Consider the following 24,642-nt stretch of genomic DNA (forward strand, 5'->3'; position numbering starts at 1 on the left):
TTAGAACCTCCCTCTCCCCCATCGATGCGCCACTGCTTAAGTAGATGCTGCTTTAGCGGCCGCAGACCAATGAATAATGACACGTTACTGTAAAATTGTTCTTTTGTATGTTTCCCTATTACGGACTCTCTATCGACTGCTGTCATCTTGTTTGCACATAGGTTAAGCGCCGGTTCTCGTGAAGTGCGCATTGACATCGGCTAGGGACGAGCGGAGCAAAGCATGTCCTCCTCCATAGTACCTAGGCGCAGTCCCCAGATTTTTCTTTCACAACTCACACATGCGCACAAGCGTCGGGCAAAGGCAGCGCAGCTCTCGCGTGTCTGTACCCTTGACAAAACGGAAATATGCCTCGGCAGGACATGCTAAATTGGTTTGGATTAAAGTTCAAATCAAAACACATTCAGACCTTGCATTTGAGCAAATGTTTACTCACTCTAAATGTTCCATTATGGCAGTTTCTACCTATTGTAAGCGGGCTATGGAGGAATAATTTTGCTAGAACAATAAGAACTGCAAACCCAAGCCACTATCTACATCTGCAAAAGACTATATCCTGAAGTTGCATTTGCACTGCTTCCATGACCAGGAAGCCCCTTTTGTATGTGGCATAAAATTCACGATGTCATTGCTCAGTGGCTCATGCTTTTACGTCGGCATTAGTATTTGCACATTCCTTCATATTAACGTTTCCTACAATCAGCTTGATTTCTGGTGACAAGAACAAAAATGAGTTTTCCATGGTCACACTCGCAGTGTGAGAAACTGCACCTTTTAAAATATTTAGTTTGTAAATATCCACAGGTTGACACCATTTCTCTGTTCGTTTGAGTACAGTTGGTGCTTTTAACAAGGCTGGCAGCACTTGCAATCTGACCATCAGCCACCTGCTCTACTTTGAATTGCCCTACATTCAGCATTTTAAGCTTGAAATTGAATCTCACTGCGAACAGCAGTCATTAGCTAAGAAATGAGCTAATCTTGTTTATTAGTTGTGCTTTGTTTCACACATGGCATCGCATGAAAAATATATCTGAGCAAGTATGTCTGGGATCAAACCAACAATCATAAAGCTTAAACCTATGGTTGTAACCGCAATGCCATGGTTGCTTTGCACAACCACGCAGATAATACTTGCATTGGGAACTGATGGATGTACTAGATGGTTTTTAATTGGGCTTTTCTTGTGCGCCATACCAAAGTGTTATCAAGACATGGTACGTTGCATTGTTGGTGCACATGCACTGTAGCATGCTCTTCATTCTTTTCAATGCCTACATTGCACTGCACATGCTGTCGATTCATGGGTTTATGAAGCTGAATAAAGAAAAAAAAGGAAAGAAATGAAATCTGCCATGAGTAAAAGTGAGCTCGGTAAAGGCCACCTTGCAGAAGGCTCACTAACTAGGTGTGCCTTGCATGCCCTGCCTGCCAATGGACGGTGCTGTTGCATGCAAGTCACATGCGTCTTCAGATTGTGGGGGAACCTCTCTGTGTTGTTCAGTAGTCTCCAGTAGTTTGTCTGGTGTTCTCTCAATATTTTTGAGTATTACCCGAGATTCTGAAGATTGTTTGGGGGGTCTCTAAATATATCAAGTCAGGTGCTCATAACTGCTGTTCACAGTAATTGAGTTAAGGAAATTGGAAAGTCACTGAAGGTGAACATTTTTTTTTTTTTTTAAGACGGGGAAGCATGGACACCTTTCGGGAGTTTTGAACACAGTCAAATTAAAGTCAGATACAGCCATCATTTAATAAATATTTATTGTACAGCAACTTCATGGTGTTCATTGGAGTAAAATGTGATGTGTGTGCATCAGAGAGCAGTGCACACAATGAAAATTAACAAAGCTGTATGCATGACTAGAGTGGCTGCAATGTCTTCTGCAGAAAGTGGACACACAAGTTTATAACCACCCAGCCCACACTGAAATAATTAAAAACAAAAGCCTGAAAGTGAAGTCAGATCTGTAAATACAATGTACGGCCAAAACACTTGTAAAACCAAACAGCATCTGTATTTCAAATGACTTAATTTATTGTAGCCATGAATGTAGGTGACATTACAAGACTGAATATTGACTGCAATCTTATTGATGTACAGAAATGTACTTTTTCCTTAGTTATAATAGCCAAATCTCTTGGTGAACTTAAGCCACCACATTGTCAAGTAACTGTGACAGCGCATAGTATTTGACAGTAGGCTGTAAATAATCATTTGAGGAAAAAAAAAACTTAAATCACACAAAATAAGTGGTGCGAGTGAGCAAACTACAATGCTATACAAGTTGCATTTGGCAACAGCAGTGCCAAAGCTAATGAAGACAACCCAAGGAGACTTAATTGCTGCACCTAATATTCCTAGCACACCTGCAAGTGCACTTAATATCACTGTTGCAAGCAGTTCATCAAATTTAGTTATTTTTAAGTATCCTGCTTGTGCTGCAAAGTGCATGAATTTCTCAGGCAGGGGGTTTTGTACAAAAATAGCTGCTTCATGTGGTGCAAGACTAAGTGCTAAATCAAATTTAAAATTCACGTTTTGTGCCCTGCTGAACATTTCAAATGAAAGTTTATTATTAGTAATATTATTATTTCTTTTACGAAGTAGTAATTACTTTCATGTTTCCTGTAACAGCATGTTCTTGCTGCTTTAGTATGAATTACGTAGCAAGTGTCCAATTTTTTATCTAAATCACACTCTAGAATATAGTACCCAGTATCAGATTGGTAAGCTGGTGTCCTCGCATCATTCTGAAGCAGCTGCTTTTACGTCAAAGGCAATATGATGCACTTTATTTGAACCATCTTTTTGTAACTTCTGCTCAGGGCAAGAAACCTATGTGTCATGTAGCAATCTGTTTCAAATTATAAATCAGTAATTAAAAAAAATATTTGTATTCGGTTTTAAAGTTTCTATACTCCAGCTCAATATCGACTTGCAGTGCCGCGAAAGCGAAAGCTGTGAGCCAGTCAGAGAAGCCAATGTGCAGGTTGTATAAATCTGCGGCGTATCAATCCACACCTGTGATGCCTTCTCTTAGGCATACAGAGCAGATGTCGCCACAAGCAAATGGTGCCCTGAAGTCTAGAATAGCATTTGTCACTACAGATATTTACAAATAATTAGCGCATATGCAGTGTCATTCACTGACGTTTTTAGCTTGATAGTGCTGACAGAGGTGAGTTTTCATGAAAGAATAATACAGATTCCACACTCTAGGATTTGATGTAAGCAAAGCTTTCGTCTCCATATACTGAAGTTTGCGTTCACCTCAGCCAACCACTTTGTATGCAGTTCGACCATGTACCGCAACCAACGCAGCATTAAACCCGTTGGACGGCACAGCACATTCACAGCATGGAAGATGAGTATGTCTGTTGTGCCTTTTCAAGCAGTTTCTTTTTTTTTTTTCGTTTGATTTCATTGACTTCGAATGTTTGCAGAAAAACAAACAGCATGTGTTTATTCATTTTTTTGTTTCTATGCATAGAATTTTCTGTTTGGTTGCTGCTCGATTGAAACACCATGGTCCCGAATGTGTAGCAGACGACAGAGTATATGAGGGCCGTCCCACCAGCTTTAGTGCATTGAAGCGCAAGCCAGAGAGAAGGTGAGCGGGGAGAGAGAAACCAAAGAGAAACTGTTTGTTTTCTTTCCTTTTTTTTATACAATCGGTGTCGAAGCAAGTGTGTTGTGCGAATCACAGTGCACCACCACCTCAGTACTCCGCATCATTGCAAAGATGTCCACGAACTGAACCGTAAGTTAATAATGATTACTGCTCATAGAATCAGGGCAACACTTGACTTCAGTCAACCAAGAGAACAGGCTCACTTCAGGAAGAGATATTCTACAATGGATCATATCCATGTCATCGATCAGGTAATCGAGAAATCTGCAGAGTACAATCAACCTCTCTAATATGGATTTCATAGATTATGAAAAGGCATTTGATTCAGTAGAGATACCAGCAGTCATAGAGGCATTGCGTAATCAAGGAGTACAGGAGGCATACATGAATATCTTGGCAAATATTTACAAAGATTACACAGCCACCTTGGTTCTCCACAAGAAAAGTAGAATGTTGCCTATCAAGAAAGGGGTCAGGCAAGGAGACACAGTCTCTCCAATGCTATTCACTGCATGCTTAGAAGAAATATTCAAGCTCTTAGACAGGAAAGACTTAGGAGTGAGGATCAACGGCGAATATCTCGGCAACCTTTGGTTTGCATATGACATTGTCCTATTCAGAAACAATGAGGACAAATTACAACAAATGATTGAGGACCTTAACCGAGAAAGTGTAAGAGTGGGGTTGAAGATTAATATGCTGAAGACAAAGGTAATGTTCAATAGCCTGGCAAGGGAGCAAGAATTCAGGATCGCCAGTCAGCCTCTAGAGTCTGTAAAGGAGTACGTTTATCTAGGTCAATTACTCACAGGGGACCCTGATCATGAGAAGGAAATTTACAGAAGAATAAAATTGGGTTGGAGTGCATACGGCAGGCATTACCAAATCCTTACTGGGAGTGTACCACTGTCGTTGAAAAGAAAAGTGTACAATCATTGCATTCTACCGGTGCTAACATATGGGGCAGGAACTTGGAGGTTAACAAAGAAGCTTGAGAACAAGTTAAGGACTGCACAAAGAGCGATGGAACAAAAAATGTTAGGCCTAACGTTAAGAGACGGGAAGAGAGCGGTGTGGATCAGAGAGCAAATGGGGATAGCCGATATTCTAATTGACATTAAGAGGAAAGAATGGAGCTGGGCAAGCCATGTAATGCGAGGATGGATAACCGGTGGACCATTAGAGTTACAGAATGGATACCAAGAGAAGGGAAGCACAGTCGAAGACAGCAGACAACTAGGTAGGGTGATGAAGCTGATGAATCAGCTAGCGCAAGACTGGGGTAATTGGAGATCGCAGGGAGAGGGCTTCGTCCTGCAGTGGACATAAATATAGGCTGGTGATGATGATGACTGCTCATTTGGAACAATGTTACTACGAATATTACAAACATAGCTGGCAAACAGCAAGGTTCGTGAGGGACTATATTGATGACAGGTACCACTCTGCTGTCACTTTTCTATAAAAAAAAAATTGGGTAGGCTGTATCAAAAACGTGGCCGCAGTAGGGTACATGAAATGGCTTGTGTGTGGTGCAAAGGGTGTATGGGCACTAGGGTACACTAGAGTAAAGAAATGACCCCCGTACTGGTGGTGCTTGAAACTGCCCTGCGCTAGGGTGCCTCGATGTCCTCCACGCCCGCCGCTTTGCGAGGAGGATATTGAGGTGCCCTACCCTGCGCCGCTCGAGCCCGTTGAAATCGTAGGTGGTTGGGGCTCCTGCGCTTGCCTCAATCTCCTGCACCTGTGCTCCTTATGGAGACAGACATGTTCCGCTGTGGTCAGAGAGGTTGTGTATCCCTCTGTCTTGCTGCCCGGGTCTCTCCACGCCATTTCTAGACTCTACATGTCAAATGCAGGGGCTCCATAGCTGAGCAAGTGTGAAATTTCTGCAACAAATTGCACGCTTGTAGGCCTTATAACTCTTGATGAGCACCAATTTAAGTCTGAATAATTAAATGTGCTATGTCTATGCCTCTCTGAACATTTTTCACGAGGCTAAACTTAACTCCGACCTCATCATGCGTGGCACAATGACGCCGCCATCTGCGCCTGTGAAACATACCTGATTGATTAATGGCTTCTTTCCTCTACACAATCATACCAAAGTAAAGTTCATGACATTTATTCATGGATTAGAAAGCTTACATGTTTCATTTATTCTATGTCCTACAGCCTAATCTTACAATCGTGCTCGCTCCTGGCTGGATGTGGTCAAAAGTGATGGGCGTAAATTTGCATCCCTCTGTTTTGCTGCCCGAGTCTCTGCACACCATTTCTGGACCTTACGTGTCGTACACAGGAGCTCCATAGCCAAGAAAGCATGAAATTTTGCTAGAATTTGCACACTTGTAGGCCTTTTAACTCCTGATGAGCATAGCTTTGAGTTTGATGGATTATACCTACTATGGCTGAGTGAGCTCTCTCAAATGCAACCACTCCTGCTCGGATCAACAAACGTACTGCCGAACTAAGCCTCTCTGAACACCAAGCGAGAGGCTAAATTTAGCTTCAATTGCATCACATGTGGTGCGAGAACGGCGCCATCTGTGAATGCAACACATGCATGATCGGGTAATGGCCTCTTTCCTCTACACAAAGATACCAAGATAAGGTGTGTGGATAGTATGGTTGCAAAGATATAAGCGATAATAGTATAAAATGTTTTCGTTACATGCGGTTTTAGCAAGCGACCTCCTCTGACTGAACTAAAAGATGTTTCACATCAAAAAGCATGTATTACAAGCAGTAATTTAGTACGCTAGAAACTACAACCATTTTGTAGTACTCAACAATACTAAACCTATGTATCTACTGTATAACCAACGCCTAAGCATGGAACTACATTCTATGCCATATTATGTGGTGCATGCAGAGTATGTGGTAGTATCCTAGAACACCTCGTAGCTTTCACTGCACTGCAAGGTGATTTTGAGCCAACGTATAGTATTTTGACTATAATAGTATTTTGAACCAATTTATCTAAAAGTCAAGAAAAGTGCACTTTATCTATGGATTGCTAAATTGAGATGCCTAAACTGTTCAGCTTTAGTTTATCTAAAATGCAGTCTAGAATACTCAGGTGCCTGCAACCGCTCTGTTCCGTAGTAGTATGTTGCTACATCTAGACGTCACTTAATTGCTCTACATTTGCCACTGTTTTCTACTTAGAGCACATACAGTTCGAATGAAGCAAACCTTGTTGCTTTTACGCTTTGGTATTGCCCTCTTTGGGCACATTTTTTGCCAACTTGGTATGAATTGTGACCAAAAAAAAAAAAAAAAAACCATCTTATTATTTTTTTACTAACAAATGATCCCCTTTGTTCAGACCCAAACCCGAGAAGGGTTCATCAACGAGCCACTGATTCCTGGTGCTAGTATAAAAGGACATGAAGGTGTGCTTCACATGAGGGTTAGTTTAAACACTTTATTTTAATATTATTTTTTTCTGCAGCTATTCAGCATTTCACAATTTATATCCAATCTTAAACTTTGCTATTGTGCAAGCCTAATGATATACACAAGAAAAGAAAGCTGGGTGAGTTGGACAGCGCTTGTGTTTGTTCCTCCTTTTCTATTTGCGTCTGTTTCGCTGATACATCATGAACCTAATGAAATGCTCAGTTATTCAGCCATAGGATGCCTTTCCAAGGCTTTCCTGCAAGGCAGCATTGTAAGCTTCCAGCAGTGCCTGCACCTCCTGCCTGATGGGGTGGTAGTTGTACTCAGCCAGCTTGGCTTCTACATACTCTTGTGCAGCAAAGTTATTCTGCTCATGGTGCTGCCAGCGACGTTCCAGGTTCACTAAGCGTGTGTAGCCTTCTTCTTCATTCAGCGCAGCTCTTGCTTCATCATACTGGGCTTGCAGTTCTTCAACCACCTTTCAAAAAACAACAGCACAGTACTGGCAAGTCATGAGTGCAGACCAAACAACAGGTTGCAAGGGTGGCTGGCACTGAACACTTATCTTTGACTATAACACACTTTGGATGAATTTTGCCTGAACTAGAAACATGGGTGGACTTCCAACATTGGTTTAAGCACACAGAGCTGTAGTAAAACATGCTCCCACACTCCCTTTACAATGAGAGCACTTTTCCACCAAGATGAATAGCGTCCAAATTAATGCACCTGTGTTGAATAAATTTTTCTTGCAGTCACAGCCACACCATAAAGTTCACAGCATTTTGACTTCCATTTCCTAAACAGCGCTGGGCCAGTATTTTGTAGCGATGCCTTTCCGGTGCTAATGCCTTTTCGCGCTTATCACGCTTTGTCAGTGGTCAGAGCGACGGTCCACTCGCATTATTAACGGGGTCAGCCGGCCGTGAGCGGTGGATAATAAGAGTAGTATAGAATAAGTTATAAGGCATCGCTACAAAATACCGGCCCTGCATTCATGGTCAAGAATTTTATTGCACGGACTACATGATTTACAGGCCTCTTTTACGCTGATTGGCATTTATCATATTAGCAGAAATACCATAATTTTTTTTAGACTATACAGAATATTTAAAAATTGCCTGTGGCAGATAGAACATTTCTAGTTCTCTAGCAGGATTACTTGAAGAGACAGACATTACTTGCACGAGAAATTAAAATGCATAATTGAATACATATTAGCATTTACAAATTGTAGCACCCAAATGCATGCTAGACCAGTTGGTGGCCAAAATTTAGCAGCTACGTCAAAATAAGCGGCCTGTGATATATAGGCAAGCATGGTGAAGCATTGGCCCATCGGAAATGTTTAGTCCTTTGAGGCATGTTTGAGAGTACAGTAGAACCTCGCTGTTACGTTCCCGGGTGCTGCGTTTTCCCCGCTGTTACGTCATTTTCGGCCGGCCCCGGCACAGCTCCCATAGAACCCAATGCATTGGTAACCCCGCTGTTATGTCGCAACTGTGGGACCGTTCCCGCATCATACGTTGCGAACTGCCACCCCGCACCGGCCCGAGCAGCCATTTTGACTTTTCATGTCGCTTGGCTTGGTTGCTTGACGATGGCATTGGCCGCCCAATGTGTTGGGGGCGACACTTATGACGTATTTTCGGTTTCCACCAGCAAAAGTATGGCCCTTGAGATCCGTATTTGCTATCTAAAGATGGTGTCTATGACTCGTTGCGGCCCTAAAATTGGTTTTGGCTCATAGATGTTCCGTATAAAGTCCAAGGGCGATAACACCGTCGCCGCACGCCGTATGCTGTATGTGCGAGGGGAGCCAACGACCGCATCTAAATCTCGCGCGTGAAAGAAAGAAAAGCAGGGAGGAAACGCGCCTTCTTCCGTTGCGCGCGAGGCACCGGCGAGGGGGGAGGGATAGCGGGCAACGTTGTGCTCTGGCATCAACTGCGTACTGTGCGGCGGCGCGCAGTCGCGGGCCGTATCTTGAAAGCGATCTACGTTGGGGGCAGAGTCTACGCAGTGTAGGTGCGTCGGCGGCTCGTAGCTCTGTGCGTGCTGTGTGTTCTGGGCGCTCAATTTGCGTTGAAGCGATAGACAACAGCACGAAGGTCACTTCGCTCGCTTCTGCAGCGGCACTTAAATTCCTCACGCCAGCTTTTGACAGTGCGTCTGCGTTCATTTAGTGTCCGCGCTCATCGAGTATGATGTGTTCATGTTTGCCTGTGGGCGCTGACACCATGCTTGTTAATATAGTTAATAAGCGAATGTTTACAAGTTTATACGGATGATAAAACTACTATTCTTACTTTGTATAGCTATCTACTAATTTGCTATCACAATCGATACTTCGGCTGTCGGGTGAAACTACGAGTTTTTTTTCACACGTAAGAATTAAAATAATATTGTGTGCAGTTCAACACTGCTCCCATTTCTAAATTTTTCCTGTTTCCCGGCTCTTGCATTTCCCGGCTCTTACGTCTTTTTTTTACAGTCCCGTGAAAAACGTATCAGCGGGGTTCTACTGTAGTACTATAGAGGTGAATAATAGATGATATTCAAAAGTCCGTAACCATGCTTTCCCACAGAGCTGACTTTCTCTAATCAAGACGGCCACATTCCTGCTAGTAGCACTGTTAAAGCTGAGAAATGCATTTTTAAACCTTGGCTGGTGCAGGGAACAGACAGTGGCAGGAATGATGTCATTGACCCACGTGTTGATACTTCAATTACTATTTTAGTCCCACGTCTGCCATCTTGGTTGCATCAAATAAGGTGTGTGGAGAGGTGCACTTGCAGGTTTTGCATATCATCTATTGGGCTGCCATGTGGGCTTTTATTAATTTTGAAGGTTTTCAATACGACAAACACAGGCACAGAAAAGATAATGTTTCACAAACAATTCTACCCTATATATGTTTTAAAAGGCAAACAGGGGCTGTCCGATCAGTATTTAAACAGTTAGTGAATTAACTATTCATAATTAAATTACAAACAAATTAGAAAAAAACCAAATATATATGGGTGGCTTTTCATGTGGCTGTCAACAATACGTAGTTTCAAGGTAAAGGGGAAGACTGCGGAGGAGAGAAGACTGTGGAAGAAAGGAGGCAGGAAGGCTTCGGTCCAATCAATAAAATCAATAGCCAGAACTTATGCATGTTTGCGATGTGAAACTATCTTGCAATGCAGGAAAAATTAAGCAGTTTTAAGTATCTGGTTTGTTTTCTTCCATGTCATGCACACTAGTTGTGACCTTGCATAAGTAGGCTTGCAAAGTTATTTTGTTTCATGTAAATAGGTGTAATTAGGTTTGGTCAGATGAGTACTAAACAACTAACTTGACTTAAGTAACTGTCTTTGTGCATGACAGGTAATGGGTGATCCTCGGCATGAAACCACCTTAATTGAGAAGTGGTCAAAGCAGCTCTTCACCTTTCTGGTTGGCCCCTTCTTTATCTGCAACGCTTCTTTCTCTGCCAACAGCTCTTGCTTCTTTAGATCTGAGGAGCTTCTCAGTTTGTCCAGGTCACAGAAGACAACCATGTCTTCTTCCATCTGTTTAATCTTGCTCCTGAGGCTGTCCAGCTCCTGCTGAACTTTGCTCTCTAGTTGTTCTATCTGAAAAGGATGCAAATATAATAATGTGAGAAAAAGTAGGGCCTATATTAATCTTGATTACAAAAACTAAAGAAGATCACTTCACCTACATCCATGATTGTATAACTTGTTTAAAGCCATGAGGGTGATTCAGGTACCATACACAGCTCGCCAGATGAATAATATCCTTCAAGCTCTGTGTAAATCTTTTTCTTGTTCCATTAAAGCTACTTCAACCTAGTTTGAATGCTGATGTCAGTCTATGTGCAAACTGCACACAACAGTGTGATGACCTTTTGTGCCTTATCACCGAGTCTCCGGAGGCAAGGAAGAGCCCATAAGGACAAACACTGTAAAAGGGTCTGATTATGAGCTTGTTGGTATGACTTCATTATGGGGAAACACCTAAAAAAAACGAGACAAGACGGACAGGACAGAGCCTGTCCTGTCCATCTTTCTTGTCTTGAAAGAAAAATAGTTGATTTAATATTTGTGGTCTTGGTGAAAAGAAAATAGCCATTTAAATTAATATCTATGTGAAGGGAAGAAAAGAGAACTCGTTTAATGAATGATGGTAAAGTAAACCAAGAAAAATAAATCTAGTATTAGATTTCAACACCACAAAATTACACACAACGCAGGGAGCAAGGTAGCACAGTGATGTGCACTCCAAGCTATTTAAACACAGCACCAAAAGCCCCACCTCCAGTGTTTGAATAGATATGCATTCTGTTTACATGCAGTATTTTTGTTTTATTGAATAATGCAATTTTATATGCAAAATATACTATTCAGTTTATCACATTTTTATTAGTTGCCACTACAAATCTTTCCAGTAACAGCGCTGCTGTAGTGCATTGCATCAGTGTGGCTCTTTTTTTGGTGTTTGTCCAATTTTACCCATGTATCTATTTACATTGTTGCGCCTCAACATGTCGAGAATGGATGTGAAGTGGACAATGATGAAAATGATGCACATATGTTATTTCGAGTTCACCTGGCGTATTCTGTGAACAGGTGTATTCCGTGAAAGCACTCTGACCCAGCTTGATAAGGAGCAGGTTGATATGGCAGAGTTACCAAAGCTCCACAAAAAACAAAGAATGAAGAAAAAGCAAAAACAACCTCCATAATGGCTTTGGGAAGATGATGGAAAGAAAGCATGGCATGTCTTCTGCTGGAGCCTTTATAACCCATACGGTAAATGTAGCAACATGAAATTGCATAATTTCATTTGTGCATATTGTTTTTTACTTTGGTGTACCTTTACTAGAAAACTATTTGTTTGATTATAGTGAAACTATAAGTAGATTGTATTGCCAACATCTTGAACTGAAAATACTAAACCATTATTTATATTGGCACAAAAATTGAAATCCTGAAGTTCCCCTCATATCATCATCATCATCATCAACCTATATTTATGTCCACTGCAGGACGAAGGCCTCTCCCTGCGATCTCTAATTACCCCTTTCTTGTGCTAGTTGATTCCAACTTGTGATTGCAAATTTCCTAACTTCATCACCCCACCTAGTTTTCTGCCTGCCTCGATTGCACTTCCCTTCTCTTGGTATCCATTCTGCAACTCTAATGGTCCACCGGTTATGCATCCTACGTATTACATGGCCTGCCCAGCTCCATTTTTTTCTCTTAATGTCAATTAGAATATCGGCTATCCCCGTTTGCTCTCTGATCCACACCGCTCTCTTCCTGTCTCCCCTCTTACAGATCATAACTAATGTAGGCAATGTTTTTTTTCCTTGCATGCTGCTAGTATAACCCCATTTTTCTTAAGAATTCATTGTTGGGATAATTAGTCTTGCACTGCATAAGTGAGCCGTCAATTGCACTACTTAACTCAGAGTTTGACTACTTGCGCAACCGTCTTTGACATACACGTGTTCTTCCTGTGTTGTTTCTGTATTTTTATTGTACGCATGTGTGACAAGGTGATAGATATGTAAAACCCTTCTTGCTAGTAGACAGTTATCAGTAGCACTTGTCTGTGTCTTTCCTTCCTGTGTGCATTGTCTTTTTATTGTTTTTAAAGAAAGCTATTAGTAAATGGGCAAAAAAATCATCAGAAGTTTTTCTTAAATTCTCAACAATGCTTAAGGCCACGCAAGTATAATGTAGCAAATATCTTTATTTACAGTGCAAATAGAAGTAAAGGGGAAGTAGATCTCGGCATTTTGACGACTTGTGGACAAAGTAATTTTTTTTTTTTAAATTCTTGAAAATGCTACATTTTTCAAGCTTGCTCATCTTTGGGACTCTGTTGCTATTTCTCTGTACATCCCAGCTTGTTGTGATTTACAGCAAAGATATGCCTTTCGGTGGATAATGAACCTGTGAATTTTTATTCTTCTACTAAATTTTAAACGGGCCCTGAACCACCCCTCGGGCTTGGTGAAATAACATAGTCCACGGGTAGTATACGCTGCTGTGAACATCTCAGCCAAGTTTTGCTGTCGTACGCGGTGCGTGGAACTCGCAAGCAGAGCACGAAGTCACCTTTCTCTCAAATGATCTCGTTTTAACAGAAGCCATGATCCTCACTCTTTTTTGTGTGCTTTATTTCGTAACAAAGTACATTCAAATACACGACTGCTATTGGTTGTTGCAGTCGGCTACACCGCGGCCGCCGCAGGGTGCTGCCACGAGTCCACTGACTAAGCGCACTGCAGCTCGCTGAGGACAACCATGTTTGGCTTATGTTTAGCGCGTTGTAGGCACCAAAATCTGAAGTCATGGCGCCTAGGTTAACATGCAAAATGAAATTTGAACTGCGCGCCAAGGTGACATTTCGAAGGCGGAACGTTGTGGCCACACCCCACCTCCCCGTAGCTTTCGCAGTTAAGGCATTGAAGATGGAAGGGGAGCACAGAAGAAGCCGTGTTTGATTGCCAATAACTAGCACTTCTGCTGGATGCATTGCAGTACTTTTTGCGGCAAAGTATTTCTGAAATAGCCTATTTTCACTTCAAATGTCTTTCTCCACTTCGATAAAAAGTGGTTCAGGGCCCCTTTAAAGTAATGTTAATTTTTACTCAAAACATCAAAATTTAAAACATTTTAACGAAAAATTTTATAAAGTACCCCCCCCCCTTCTCCCCCTCCATTCAAAGTCACCCAAATTGTTCTCTGAGGACTGTGGAATAATAATATTGTGGGCGTTTATTACGCACGTCTTCTTCATCTGTATATTATCATCATCATCCTACGTTGCGCGATCCTCATCTTCAGTTATGTGTGATCATCATCATCGGGTGTGTGCTTTTGCTGGTTCGCTGCCGAGTACTCGGGCCGAATAAACGTCGTGCCAACAGAGACGCCATAAGTGGTGGAGGTGCTCTTCGATCCTCAGTCCTCTGCCCGCTCAGTCTACCCCCTGGAGCTACGTTCAGGCCGCCGCTTGGGCCCACTGTCCGCTAGCATGTCTGAGGACGCACCACCTTCCACTTCTACCGCTACCGTTCTGACACCACCAGCCACCCCTTACATCCTCAGCAGCCACCAGCGTGACCCCCATCTCTTCGCTGGTCTTCGTGAAGAAGATGTGGAGGACTGGCTCGACGACTACGAGCGCGTCAGTTCCGCTAATCATTGGGACGACCTTAACAAGCTCCGCCACGTCTCCTTCTATCTGACGGGTGTGGCGAAGACATGGTTCTTCAACCACGAGATCGACTTTACTGACTGGGCTGCCTTCAAGCAGCGGCTGCGCCAAGTATTTGGTACACCGGCCGTTCGTTCTACCATCGCAAAGAAAACCCTCGATACTCGCCAACAACAGCCAGGCGAGTCTTACACATCATACATAGAGGATGTTCTTGCGCTTTGCCGCCGTATGAGTTCATCTATGCCAGAGTCAGACAAAGTGCGCCACATTCTGAAAGGCATTAGATCAGTCGCCTTCAATGCCCTTGCCATTAAGAACCCCACTACAATCGCTGACGTTGTTACAACGTGTCAGCGCCTGGACGAACTCGAGTCTGTTCGCCTTCAGCCGGACGTTGGTGACTATTCTTCTACGGCGGACCCACATCTACGTGTCGTGATACGAGCAATGATACGCGAAGAATTACAGTCAATGGGCTTGTCGTCACCATCCGTGTGCCCCAGCGCGCCTTCTAGCGCAGCCTTGCGTGACATCATCAGGGATGAACTGGCGTCCTTGACCTGCTCCACGCACGTGCAACCCTCCGTCTCTCGTCCCCTGCCAACGTACGCGGAAGTTGCTGCCACGCCTCCAGGCAACGTCAACTCCACGGTGCCGCTGCGCACGTACGCGTCGGTTGCTGCCGCGCCTCCAGTAAACATTTCGACGATGCCGCCCGAGCTTTCATCAGCCCATTTGACTGCACTGACTCCCGGATCACCTAGCCCCCTGTACTATCCGCCATGGCGTCCGTCACGTCCCACGTGCTATTACTGCGGCTATCGAGGCCATATTTCACGTTTCTGCCGCAAGCGCCAGCAGGACGAGCGTCGGGGATACGACATCTCCGAACGCAACTTTTCCGGTGGAGTCTCTTCCCAACGCCGGCGTTTCTCTTCGCCTCCGCTCCGCTCTACTTCTCCGCCCGCATCGACTGAAGACCGAAGCACTTACCGTTCAGCCAGACGCCGCTCCCCTTCGCCGTTCCGCCGCTCCACGTCACCACTACAGCCCGTCTCCCTCAACTCTAACATTCGTCCGGAAAACTAAGCGATGCAGTTTTTGGAGGACAAACTGCATACGACACCAGGACTGATATTCCTCCAGCGCGCCCGTCCAATATGCTCTCGGTGTTTGTCCAAGGAGTGCCCGTCGATGCTTTGGTGGACACAGGTGCGACAATTTCTGTTATTCACGCTGATTTATGTTCCCGTCTCAGAAAAGTCACGACGCCATACGATGGACCGACGCTAGTTGCAGCCCAAGGAGACCCTGTTCGACCTTCCGCTCTTTGCACTGCCCGTGTTTTGATCGATGATATCCTGCACCATATACAATTAGCTATGCTGTCCCCGTGCGCTCATCAACTTATTTTAGGGTGGGATTTTCTCTCTTCTGCTTCCGCGGCTATTTGTTGTGGCCAACGTGTCGTCCATCTTACGGACACTGACTACTTACTTGGGGAAGACAGGTACACGCCGTTGCGCCTGCTCGCTGCGGAAGATACCGAACTGCCTCCCGGCCGACAGCGCATTATTACCATTATGTCGACCGATATCGACCATGGTGACGTCTTGGTCTTGCCCTCTTCCCGTTGCCTTCATAAAGGCATCGCTTTTGCGCCAGGTGTGGTTCGATTTCACAATGGCTCGGCGCTTGTCACCGCCACGAACGCGACATCGGAGAAAATTCTCCTTCCGCAAAGCACCACAGTGGCTTGCGCGGCCGACCCAGGGCCTGTATGTGTCGTGCCCCTTACGACTATGTCTTCCAAAGACCCTTCTACTTGTGCTACTGCTTCTCCCTCCGCCCTTACTGCAGCCATCAGCAGTGACTTGCCACCTTCACATATGCAGCAGCTGCTTGCTTTGTTGAACAAACACGCGAATTTATTTGATGTCCATTCGTCGACTCTGGGCCAAACCACAGCTGCAGCGCATCGCATTCAGACAGACGAAGCGTCGATAGTGCGCCGACGCCCGTACCGCGTGTCCCTAGCCGAGCGGAAAATCATAGAAGAAAATGTCGCGGACATGTTACAACAGAAGGTAATCCGGCCCTCAGCTAGCCCTTGGTCATCTCCGGTTGTTTTGGTGCGAAAAAAAGACGGTTCCGTGCGTTTTTGCGTCGATTACCGGGCCCTCAATAAGATCACTCGAAAGGGCGTATACCCTATGCCTCGCATTGACGACGCCCTTGATTCACTACAAGGTGCAGAATACTTTTCGAGCCTCGATCTGCGTTCTGGCTATTGGCAAATTCCCATGCACGAAGACGATAAAGAAAAAACAGCGTTTGCCACCCCTGATGGACTTTACGAATTCAACGTCATGCCTTTCGGGCTATGCAATGCACCTGCGACTTTTGAACGCATGATTGATACCGTGCTGCGTGGCCTGAAATGGAAAACTTGCCTCTGCTACCTGGATGACATTGTCGTCTTTTCATCCACGTTTCCTCAGCACCTGCAACGCTTAGATGAAGTTCTGACGTGCCTTGGCGACGCTGGTCTTCAGCTCAACACGAAGAAATGCCATTTCGCCAACAGATCCATTAAGGTCCTGGGGCATGTCGTGAGCAAGGAGGGCATACGTCCTGACCCTGACAAGATTGCTGCGGTCCTTCGCTTCCCTCGCCCAGAAAAGCCTAAAGACTTGCGAAGCTTCCTTGGCCTCGCTTCTTATTTCCGTCGCTTTATACGGAACTTTGCCTCCATCGCTGCGCCACTACACAAACTACTTGCTTCCGGTGTACCCTTTCACTGGTCTCAAGATTGTGAAGCAGCCTTTGGCATGTTAAAGGGCGCCCTCACGTCTGAACCTGTGCTTTGCCATTTTGATGAGACTGCACCGACTCTCTTGCACACAGACGCTAGCGGCCACGGCATCGGTGCCATTCTTCTGCAACGCAACAACTCTTCGCACGAGAGAGTCGTTGCATACGCCAGCCGCGTACTCACCGATGCCGAGAAGAACTATACAATAACTGAGCAGGAGTGCCTGGCGATTGTTTGGTCCGTACAGAAGTTTCGTCCCTATTTGCACGGGCGTCATTTTACAATTGTTACGGACCACCACGCATTATGCTGGCTCTCCACTCTCAAGAACTTGACTGGACGGCTGGGTCGCTGGGTTCTCCGCCTGCAAGAATATGACTTTGACATTATTCATAAGTCAGGCAAAAAACACCAAGATGCTGACGCTCTTTCTCGTTGCCCGCTTCCTGCGCACCCACTTGACACCTCGGCAACTGCGTCGCAAAGCAGCTCTTCGGATGTCACTTCTGCGCCGTTTTCCTCTCTAGCCACCATAGACCGCCTTTCTCCGGACGACGATCAAACATTTGCATTTCGCCAAAGGGCTGACCCATATTGTCGGCGTATGATAGACCACCTCTCTGGCGCTTCTCGCCCACCTAACGCGCGGCTTCGACGCCAACTCGCACAATTCAAGCTGAACAATCACGTGCTATATCGGCGCATTTACCACCTTGACGGTCAACGCTGGGTGCCCGTTCTACCACGCTCTCTTCGAGCCCATGTCCTCAAAGCATTCCACGATGACATGACTGCTGGCCATCTCGGCTTCCACAAAACCTATGATCACATTCGAAGCCGTTACTATTGGCCTGGCCTTTCTACTAGTGTGGCGAGATACGTCGGTTCCTGTTCTCCGTGTCAGCGTCGCAAACTCCCAACCTCTGCTCCTGCCGGCGAATTACTGCCTATTCCGTGTCCTGACGCACCATTTGAGGTTGTTGGTATCGACCTTTACGGGCCCCTTCCTGTTACTGCAGCTGGAAATCGGTGGATAGTGACCGCCATCGACCACCTGACGCGCTACGCTGAGACAACATCAGTGATCACTGGCTCAGCTTCGGAGGTTGCCGACTTCGTCCTTCAAGCTATAATTCTGCGCCATGGTGCTCCTCGAGTACTGCTCAGCGACCGTGGAAAGGTCTTTCTCTCGCAACTTTTAAACGAAGTCCTGCGCGCCTCTGGTACCACCCACAAAACAGCGTCGAGTTACCATCCACAGACTAACGGCTTGACAGAGCGATTTCATCGCACGCTTGCCGACATGATCGCCGTATATATTCAGCCTGATCACAAGAATTGGGACAAGCTTCTACCATTCGTCACTTTCGCCTACAACACGGCCGTTCAGCGTACCACCGGCTACTCGCCATTTTACCTAGTTTATACGGACGGTCGCCTACTTCCCTTCTAGACGTTTCTTTCTTCAATTTTCCTGTCAATCCATCTGCATCGTCTAGCGAAGAATTCCTTTCACGACTCGCCCAGTGTCGCCAGCGTGCTCGCGTCAACACGACGCCCAGGCAACACGACCGGACGATCATTTATGACACCCTCCATCGCGTTGTGTCCTTCCGACCTGGTGACGAAATACTTCTATTGACGCCCCTTCGCACGCCTGGTTTGTGCGACAAGTTCCAGCCGCGTTTCATCGGGCCCTACATCGTCCTGGAGCAGACATCACCCGTCAATTATCGCGTGACTCCTGTTGTCGCCGCCACAGACCGCCGTTGTCGCAGCACCGAGGTCGTTCATGTCTCCCGCATGAAACCCTTCACGCGGCGTTCTTCGTCGCCTTGACTTGCGGCCAGGATGGCCGCTTCCACGTGGGGGGGAAATTAGTGTGGGCGTTTATTACGCACGTCTTCTTCATCTGTATATTATCATCATCATCCTACGTTGCGCGATCCTCATCTTCAGTTATGTGTGATCATCATCATCGGGTGTGTGCTTTTGCTGGTTCGCTGCCGAGTACTTGGGCCGAATAAACGTCGTGCCAACAGAGACGCCATAATATGACAAAACATGTTGCATCATTTTTATTCAACCAATGTTAGAAATGTTTGAATATTGTGTCTTGAGAGAGTGGTCCATAGTGTGAAAATGAACATTTCTTGCCTCCTTCGCTTCTGAGCCCTATTAATGGTAAGAATGAGGTATTTGCGGTCAGTGGAAAATGTTTTTGGAACGTAAAAAACCTGTTTGAACGAAATGCACTCACGTAGTTCGTGACTTCAGTACAGTGGCCGATATTCCTCGTCAACAGGTAATAAGCATGTTTACAGCCCTCCATTCTTTTTTTTTCCAGCAAAGCGCCAAAATGAAACGTATGGAAATAGACAGAGGGCCAATGATGTTTGACTTCTTCAGTGGGTCTGTGTGCCTGTTTAAACGATGTGGAAGTGCAGATGACAGTGAAATGCATATGTGCAGAAGACAGTGAGGTACGTGGCTCTGCCAGTAAGCCAAGAGCAGCGAGAAACTTCTGAGCTGAAGGTGCACAAAAAAATTCCATTCCAGCAAAATTTCCATAGTGTTGAAGATGTCTGTGTCTCTCTGCTGTGGAAGGTGTTGCATCAAAGTGCGCGTCCAATTAGAGATGGAGATCAAATCTGTCAACACCGCTTCAAGTGGTACAGTGTAGACCGCTTAAAACCTAAGTCGCCGTAGTCGTGAATACCCGCACTACTAACCAAAACAACTATTTTATTGCAATAATGGACACTCAAGGCACATTTCTGCCGTCGCTGTTCTAGGTTCCGTATTCGCTTACTAAATAAATTAACAAGCCCCGTGTCACGCGCGCACAAGCAAACATGAACACATCTCGCTCGTTGACCGCGGAAACGAACTGTCAAAACGTTCGAGTGACGAAGCGTGGCGAGCGAATTGACCTTCGTGCTATCATCCCTCTCGCTTCAACGCGACCTATAAGCGGTGAAAACACGGCATGCGGCGGACTTTCCCCGTCGCAGATTGCTTTCAAGATAGGGCCAAGGCGATTGTATCGCCGAAGTGGATCGTCGCAGATTACGTCCTGCTTCGGTCCACTGAAACTGTTCCGCATTGCTTTGCTGGTGAAAATCCTCTCCTGTTTTCGCCAGTCCCGAACGCAAGTTTCGGATTCTCCGAACGCCCGTGATGGGGCCCGATTTCCGTCCGTCTCCGCACACATGATCACTTTTCTTTTAAATGCGGCATCATGATGAACTCGGTTTCCATCCGTCTCCGCACACATGATCACTTTCCTTTTAAATGCGGCATCATGATGAACTCGGTACTTCATGCTGATAGAGCAGACGCAGAGAACGTGAAGACAGACGGTACACTATTGCCTAAGCACATGGAGGAAGCTACGGTAGCTAGGCTCGAGAGTAGCTAGGCTCGACGTGCGTGCGAGGCGGCCATTTTGAAATGCAGATGGCTATATGGTAACGCAGATTTAGGGTCGTACTCGATTCTAACGCGCACACAATTTTTGAACCTGTTATATTGGAAAAAAAAGTGCGCGTTAGAGTCGAGTAAATATGGTATTTGTGGCTTGAGGGGGTGTTTGCCGTCTAGGTTGACTGCCGAACTTCCAGGCAGCCACACTGTAACTGGTATTTCATGTCCCGCAACTGCACTATAAGCGATACGCGTATACATAGAGTGCTATGGGAAAATTAACGGGAGTCTGAAAAGGCCGTATTATATCCGGTTCTGCACTATAAGCGGTTACGTTATAAGTGGTCTATACTGTACAAGGATTTTGTCTCGGCCTTCTCGGACACTGGTGATACCGGTGACATCTTCGTCCCCGAGGAAGGAATGGCCGGCGAGCTGAACAGGCACATGGAGTTCACTGACGTTTCACCCTTGAGGCCCCCAAATCATGTTCCTCAAAGACAAAGAAAAGCTTACGCAAAAAAGGAAGCAGTGCTGTTGCAGTCAAAATTTGATCAGGTATCAGCACTCTTTTTGGGAGAACTGGTAGCCCTGAACCCTCAAGGAACGATTGTGATGACTGCCTTGAATGGCTGGGAAACTTGAGGAAAGCCTATGCAGTGTCTACATCTTATCAAGAACGCCTTCAGTTGTTGACACTGCTGCCAGCGAACCTTGATGCACAAAAGATTCAGGTCGCCATGCCAAGTTTATCAAAGTACATGATTCACAAGGCACGAAGTTAGCGTGAGAAGCACGGCGTGTGGACAGCCCCAGATTCACTTCAGAGGTTTCGTTTAAGCCCTCAGGATGTGTAGACTGCCATGGCCTACTACACAAAAGATGAGTATGGATGCTCGCGACAGGGCCAAAACAAGAAAGACGTGTGTGTTGTTATTGACGGTGAAAAGCAGTACATGCCCAGAAAATCTATGACTTGCTCAATACGAGAGGTATATCGTGTGTCCAAGGCGGCGAATGTGAACATTTAAATGGCGTGGTCAAAGTTTTATTCATTTCCTCCGAAGAGGGTTCTGCTTGCTCCCCACCAAGAAGTGTGCCTTTGTGTGTATTGTGCCAACGCCGAGCTCAATGTTTCTGCACTAAAAATTTTTATAGGTGATTTGTATACCATCGAGGGCTTGAAAGAACTATGTCTGCTCCTCACCAACAGTGAAATGCCATCTAGGTGACTGTGAACTGTGTCCTATAAGCGACGGAATAACTAGAAGAACATTGGGGGGCCCATACGAGGCTGAGGTCACATATACGGTGTGGGAAAATGGAGACATTGTAAAGAAAACATCAGAGCTGACTTCGTTTGTGAAGAAAATAGCTGATTGGATCTCCAAGTGGTTTCCGCAGAATTATATACAGCGGACACAAGCGGTGTACACAAGCTGCGAACATTCGTGAAGCAAAACAATATGAACGGCAAGCATCCCTCATTCTGCATTTTGACTTCGCAGAAAACTGGACTGCCTTTGTTTCAAATGAGATTCAAGCCTACCACTGGCACAAAAAAATAATGTCAGTTTTCACCTGTGTTGTAACCACCAGAAAAACAACATGCAGTTACGCTATTATAAGCGATGATGTGTCGCATGACGCAGCCCATGCTTGGTTCACATTAAGCAAGTTCCACGAGTGCCTTGAAGTCTCCCCCACAAAGCCACACAACCTACGTAAGTGATGCCGTCACAAGCCACTTCAAAAACAAATTTCAATTGCATGAGCTTTCACGCAAAAATTGTGAATCAGTAAAGTGGCTGTTCTCTGCGACTGGACACGGGAAGAACTCATGTGACGGAGTTGAAGGAGTCGTAAAGCATCAAGCTTCTCTTCACAACCTACGGGCAGAAAATCGCAAAGTACTAATACAGTCGGCATCTGCAATGGTCACACAACTGCAAGGCAAGCTCGATAACATCTAGCTGATTCATGCACTTGCGAGCGAGATTGAACGCTTCCGGTATGCAAAAAGGAAGGAGTGGGAACATGTGTCCTGTGTGCAAGGTATGTTTGGCATGGCAGGTTTGGCTATGTAGACCAGACAGGACTTGCTGTAAACATGTTTTGTTTTGTCTGTGGCCAAAAGTGCTGCCACCAAACTTCACATAATCAAGACTTTTTAAGCTCTGGTTGATCGCATCTGATGCGAAAATGAACATGTTTTTGTTAACTAAACCAACACTCTTGGCAACTGCAATCTGGGAGCACAAGTTATTTTTGCCTGTCATAATGACCTTTTAAACTTGGAAAAGCATGACAACACAATACACGCACTGAGTGAATGCATTTGTTAGCATCCAAGACGTGAATTCCATTCCATGCAATCAGATGAAAAAAGGGAAAGCCACTACTGGGTGTGCTGCCTGTTAACGAAGTATATTGGCCGCTGTACTCAAGTGGCGAACTACGCGAGTGCATTTTGTTGAAACATCTTTTTCTTTTCGAAAACATTTTCCACCGACTACAAATACCCCATTCTTGCCATTCAGCAAAGCTCAGAAGAGATGGAGGCATGTTCTTGTACTATTCCATTTTCGCAAGAAATCCTCATTTCCGCACTATGAACCACTCTCTCGAAACACAATATTAGAAAATTTATAACATTGTTCCAATAAAAATGATGCAACATGTTTTTTCATAATATTATTCCACAGACACCAGAGAACAATTTGGATGACTCTTAAAGGGGCCCTGAACCACTTTTTATTGAAGGGGAGAAAGACATTTCAAGTGAAAATAGTTCAGAAATACTTCAGTGTAAAAAGTACTTCAATGCGTTCAGCAGAAGCGGAGTTATTGACAATTAAACACGGCCTTCGCTGTGCTCCCTTTCCTTCTTCAATGCCTTGCACTGCGAAGGCTATGGCAAGGTGAGGTGTGGCCACAATACTCCGCCTTCGAAATGTCACCGTGGCGTGCAGTTCAAATTTCTTTTTGCATGTAAACCTAGATGCCACAATTCTGATTTTGGTGCCTACGACACGCTAAACATAAGCCAAACGCGGTTGTCCTCAGCGAACTGCAGTGCGCTTAGTCAGTGGACTAGTAGCAGCACCCCGCGGCGGACGCGGTGTAGCTGACTGCAGCGACCAATAGCAGTCGTATATTTGAATGTGCTTTATTACGAAATAAAGCACACAAAAAAGAGTGAGGATCATGGCTTCTGTTGAAACAAGATTGTTTGAGAGAAAGGTGACTTTGCGCTCCACTTGCGAGCTCCACGCACCGTATACGACAGCAAAACTTGGCTGAGATGTCCACAGCAGCGTATGCTACCCACGAACTATGTTATTTCACCAAGCACGAGGGGTGGTTTAGGGCCCTTTTAAGGAGATTGAGGGGTTTCTTCCTTTTTAAACATTTTTCAATAACGTACAATTTTTCTAATTTTGATGTTCTGAGAAAAAAAAATTACTTAAAAAATTAGTAGAAGAATAAAAATGCACAGGTTCGTCATCCACCTAAAGGCCTATTTCTGCTGTAAATCACAAGCTGGGATGTACAGAGAAGTAACAAGAGAGTCTCAAAGATGAGCAAGTTACTTTGTCCACAAGTCGTGAAAATGCCGTGAGCTACTACCCTTTACTTCTATTTGCACTGTAAATAAAGATATTGGCTATATGATACTTGGGTGGCCTTAAACATTTGTTCGAATTTAAGAAAAAACATTTCATAAAATTGTTGTCGCCAGACGACCTTTGATGATTTTTCCCCTGTTTACTAATAGCTTTCTTTAAAAACAAGCAGCAGTTTAGCGGTATTCAGTCACGTGTACCTAATGTGTAAAATTATCAGAAAAATTTTAAATGCCAAATATACCACTTCAGGGTTTGTACAGGTTTCCAAGGCAAAAATTCAAGGATATTCCAGGACTTTCCAGGACCTGTCACAGGTTTTTCAAGGACTCAAAGCGGCATCCAAAGTAGGGTTTCTTTACTCTAACATTTCCAAAAATGACTAGTTTTATTGCACTTACAATAAATAAACATATATCACAATTATAATAAAAATGTCTAGCCTTGATAACTTCTCAAGATCACAACACAAAATGAACGCTTAAAACAGCGGCTGAGATTTCTCCAGTATAG

At 44.8% G+C, this 24,642-nt stretch overlaps 1 protein-coding gene across 1 annotated transcript in view; it reads right to left on the reverse strand.

The window, feature by feature from the left end:
• Nucleotides 1–4,556: 4,556 nt before the first annotated feature.
• LOC119436123 (intraflagellar transport protein 74 homolog) overlaps nt 4,557–24,642 on the reverse strand; it is a 33,373-nt gene continuing 13,287 nt past the window's right edge. Inside the window, exons 8-9 of the mRNA XM_037702881.2 lie at nt 10,476–10,661; nt 4,557–7,518 (exon numbers count right to left, since the gene is read on the reverse strand). Coding sequence (XP_037558809.1) covers nt 7,267–7,518; nt 10,476–10,661 — 438 coding nt within the window. The 3' untranslated portion in view covers nt 4,557–7,266. The remainder of the gene's footprint in view (nt 7,519–10,475; nt 10,662–24,642) is intronic.

The sequence above is a fragment of the Dermacentor silvarum genome, chromosome 1 (assembly GCF_013339745.2).
Source record: "Dermacentor silvarum isolate Dsil-2018 chromosome 1, BIME_Dsil_1.4, whole genome shotgun sequence".
NCBI classification, from domain to species: Eukaryota; Metazoa; Arthropoda; class Arachnida; order Ixodida; family Ixodidae; genus Dermacentor; species Dermacentor silvarum.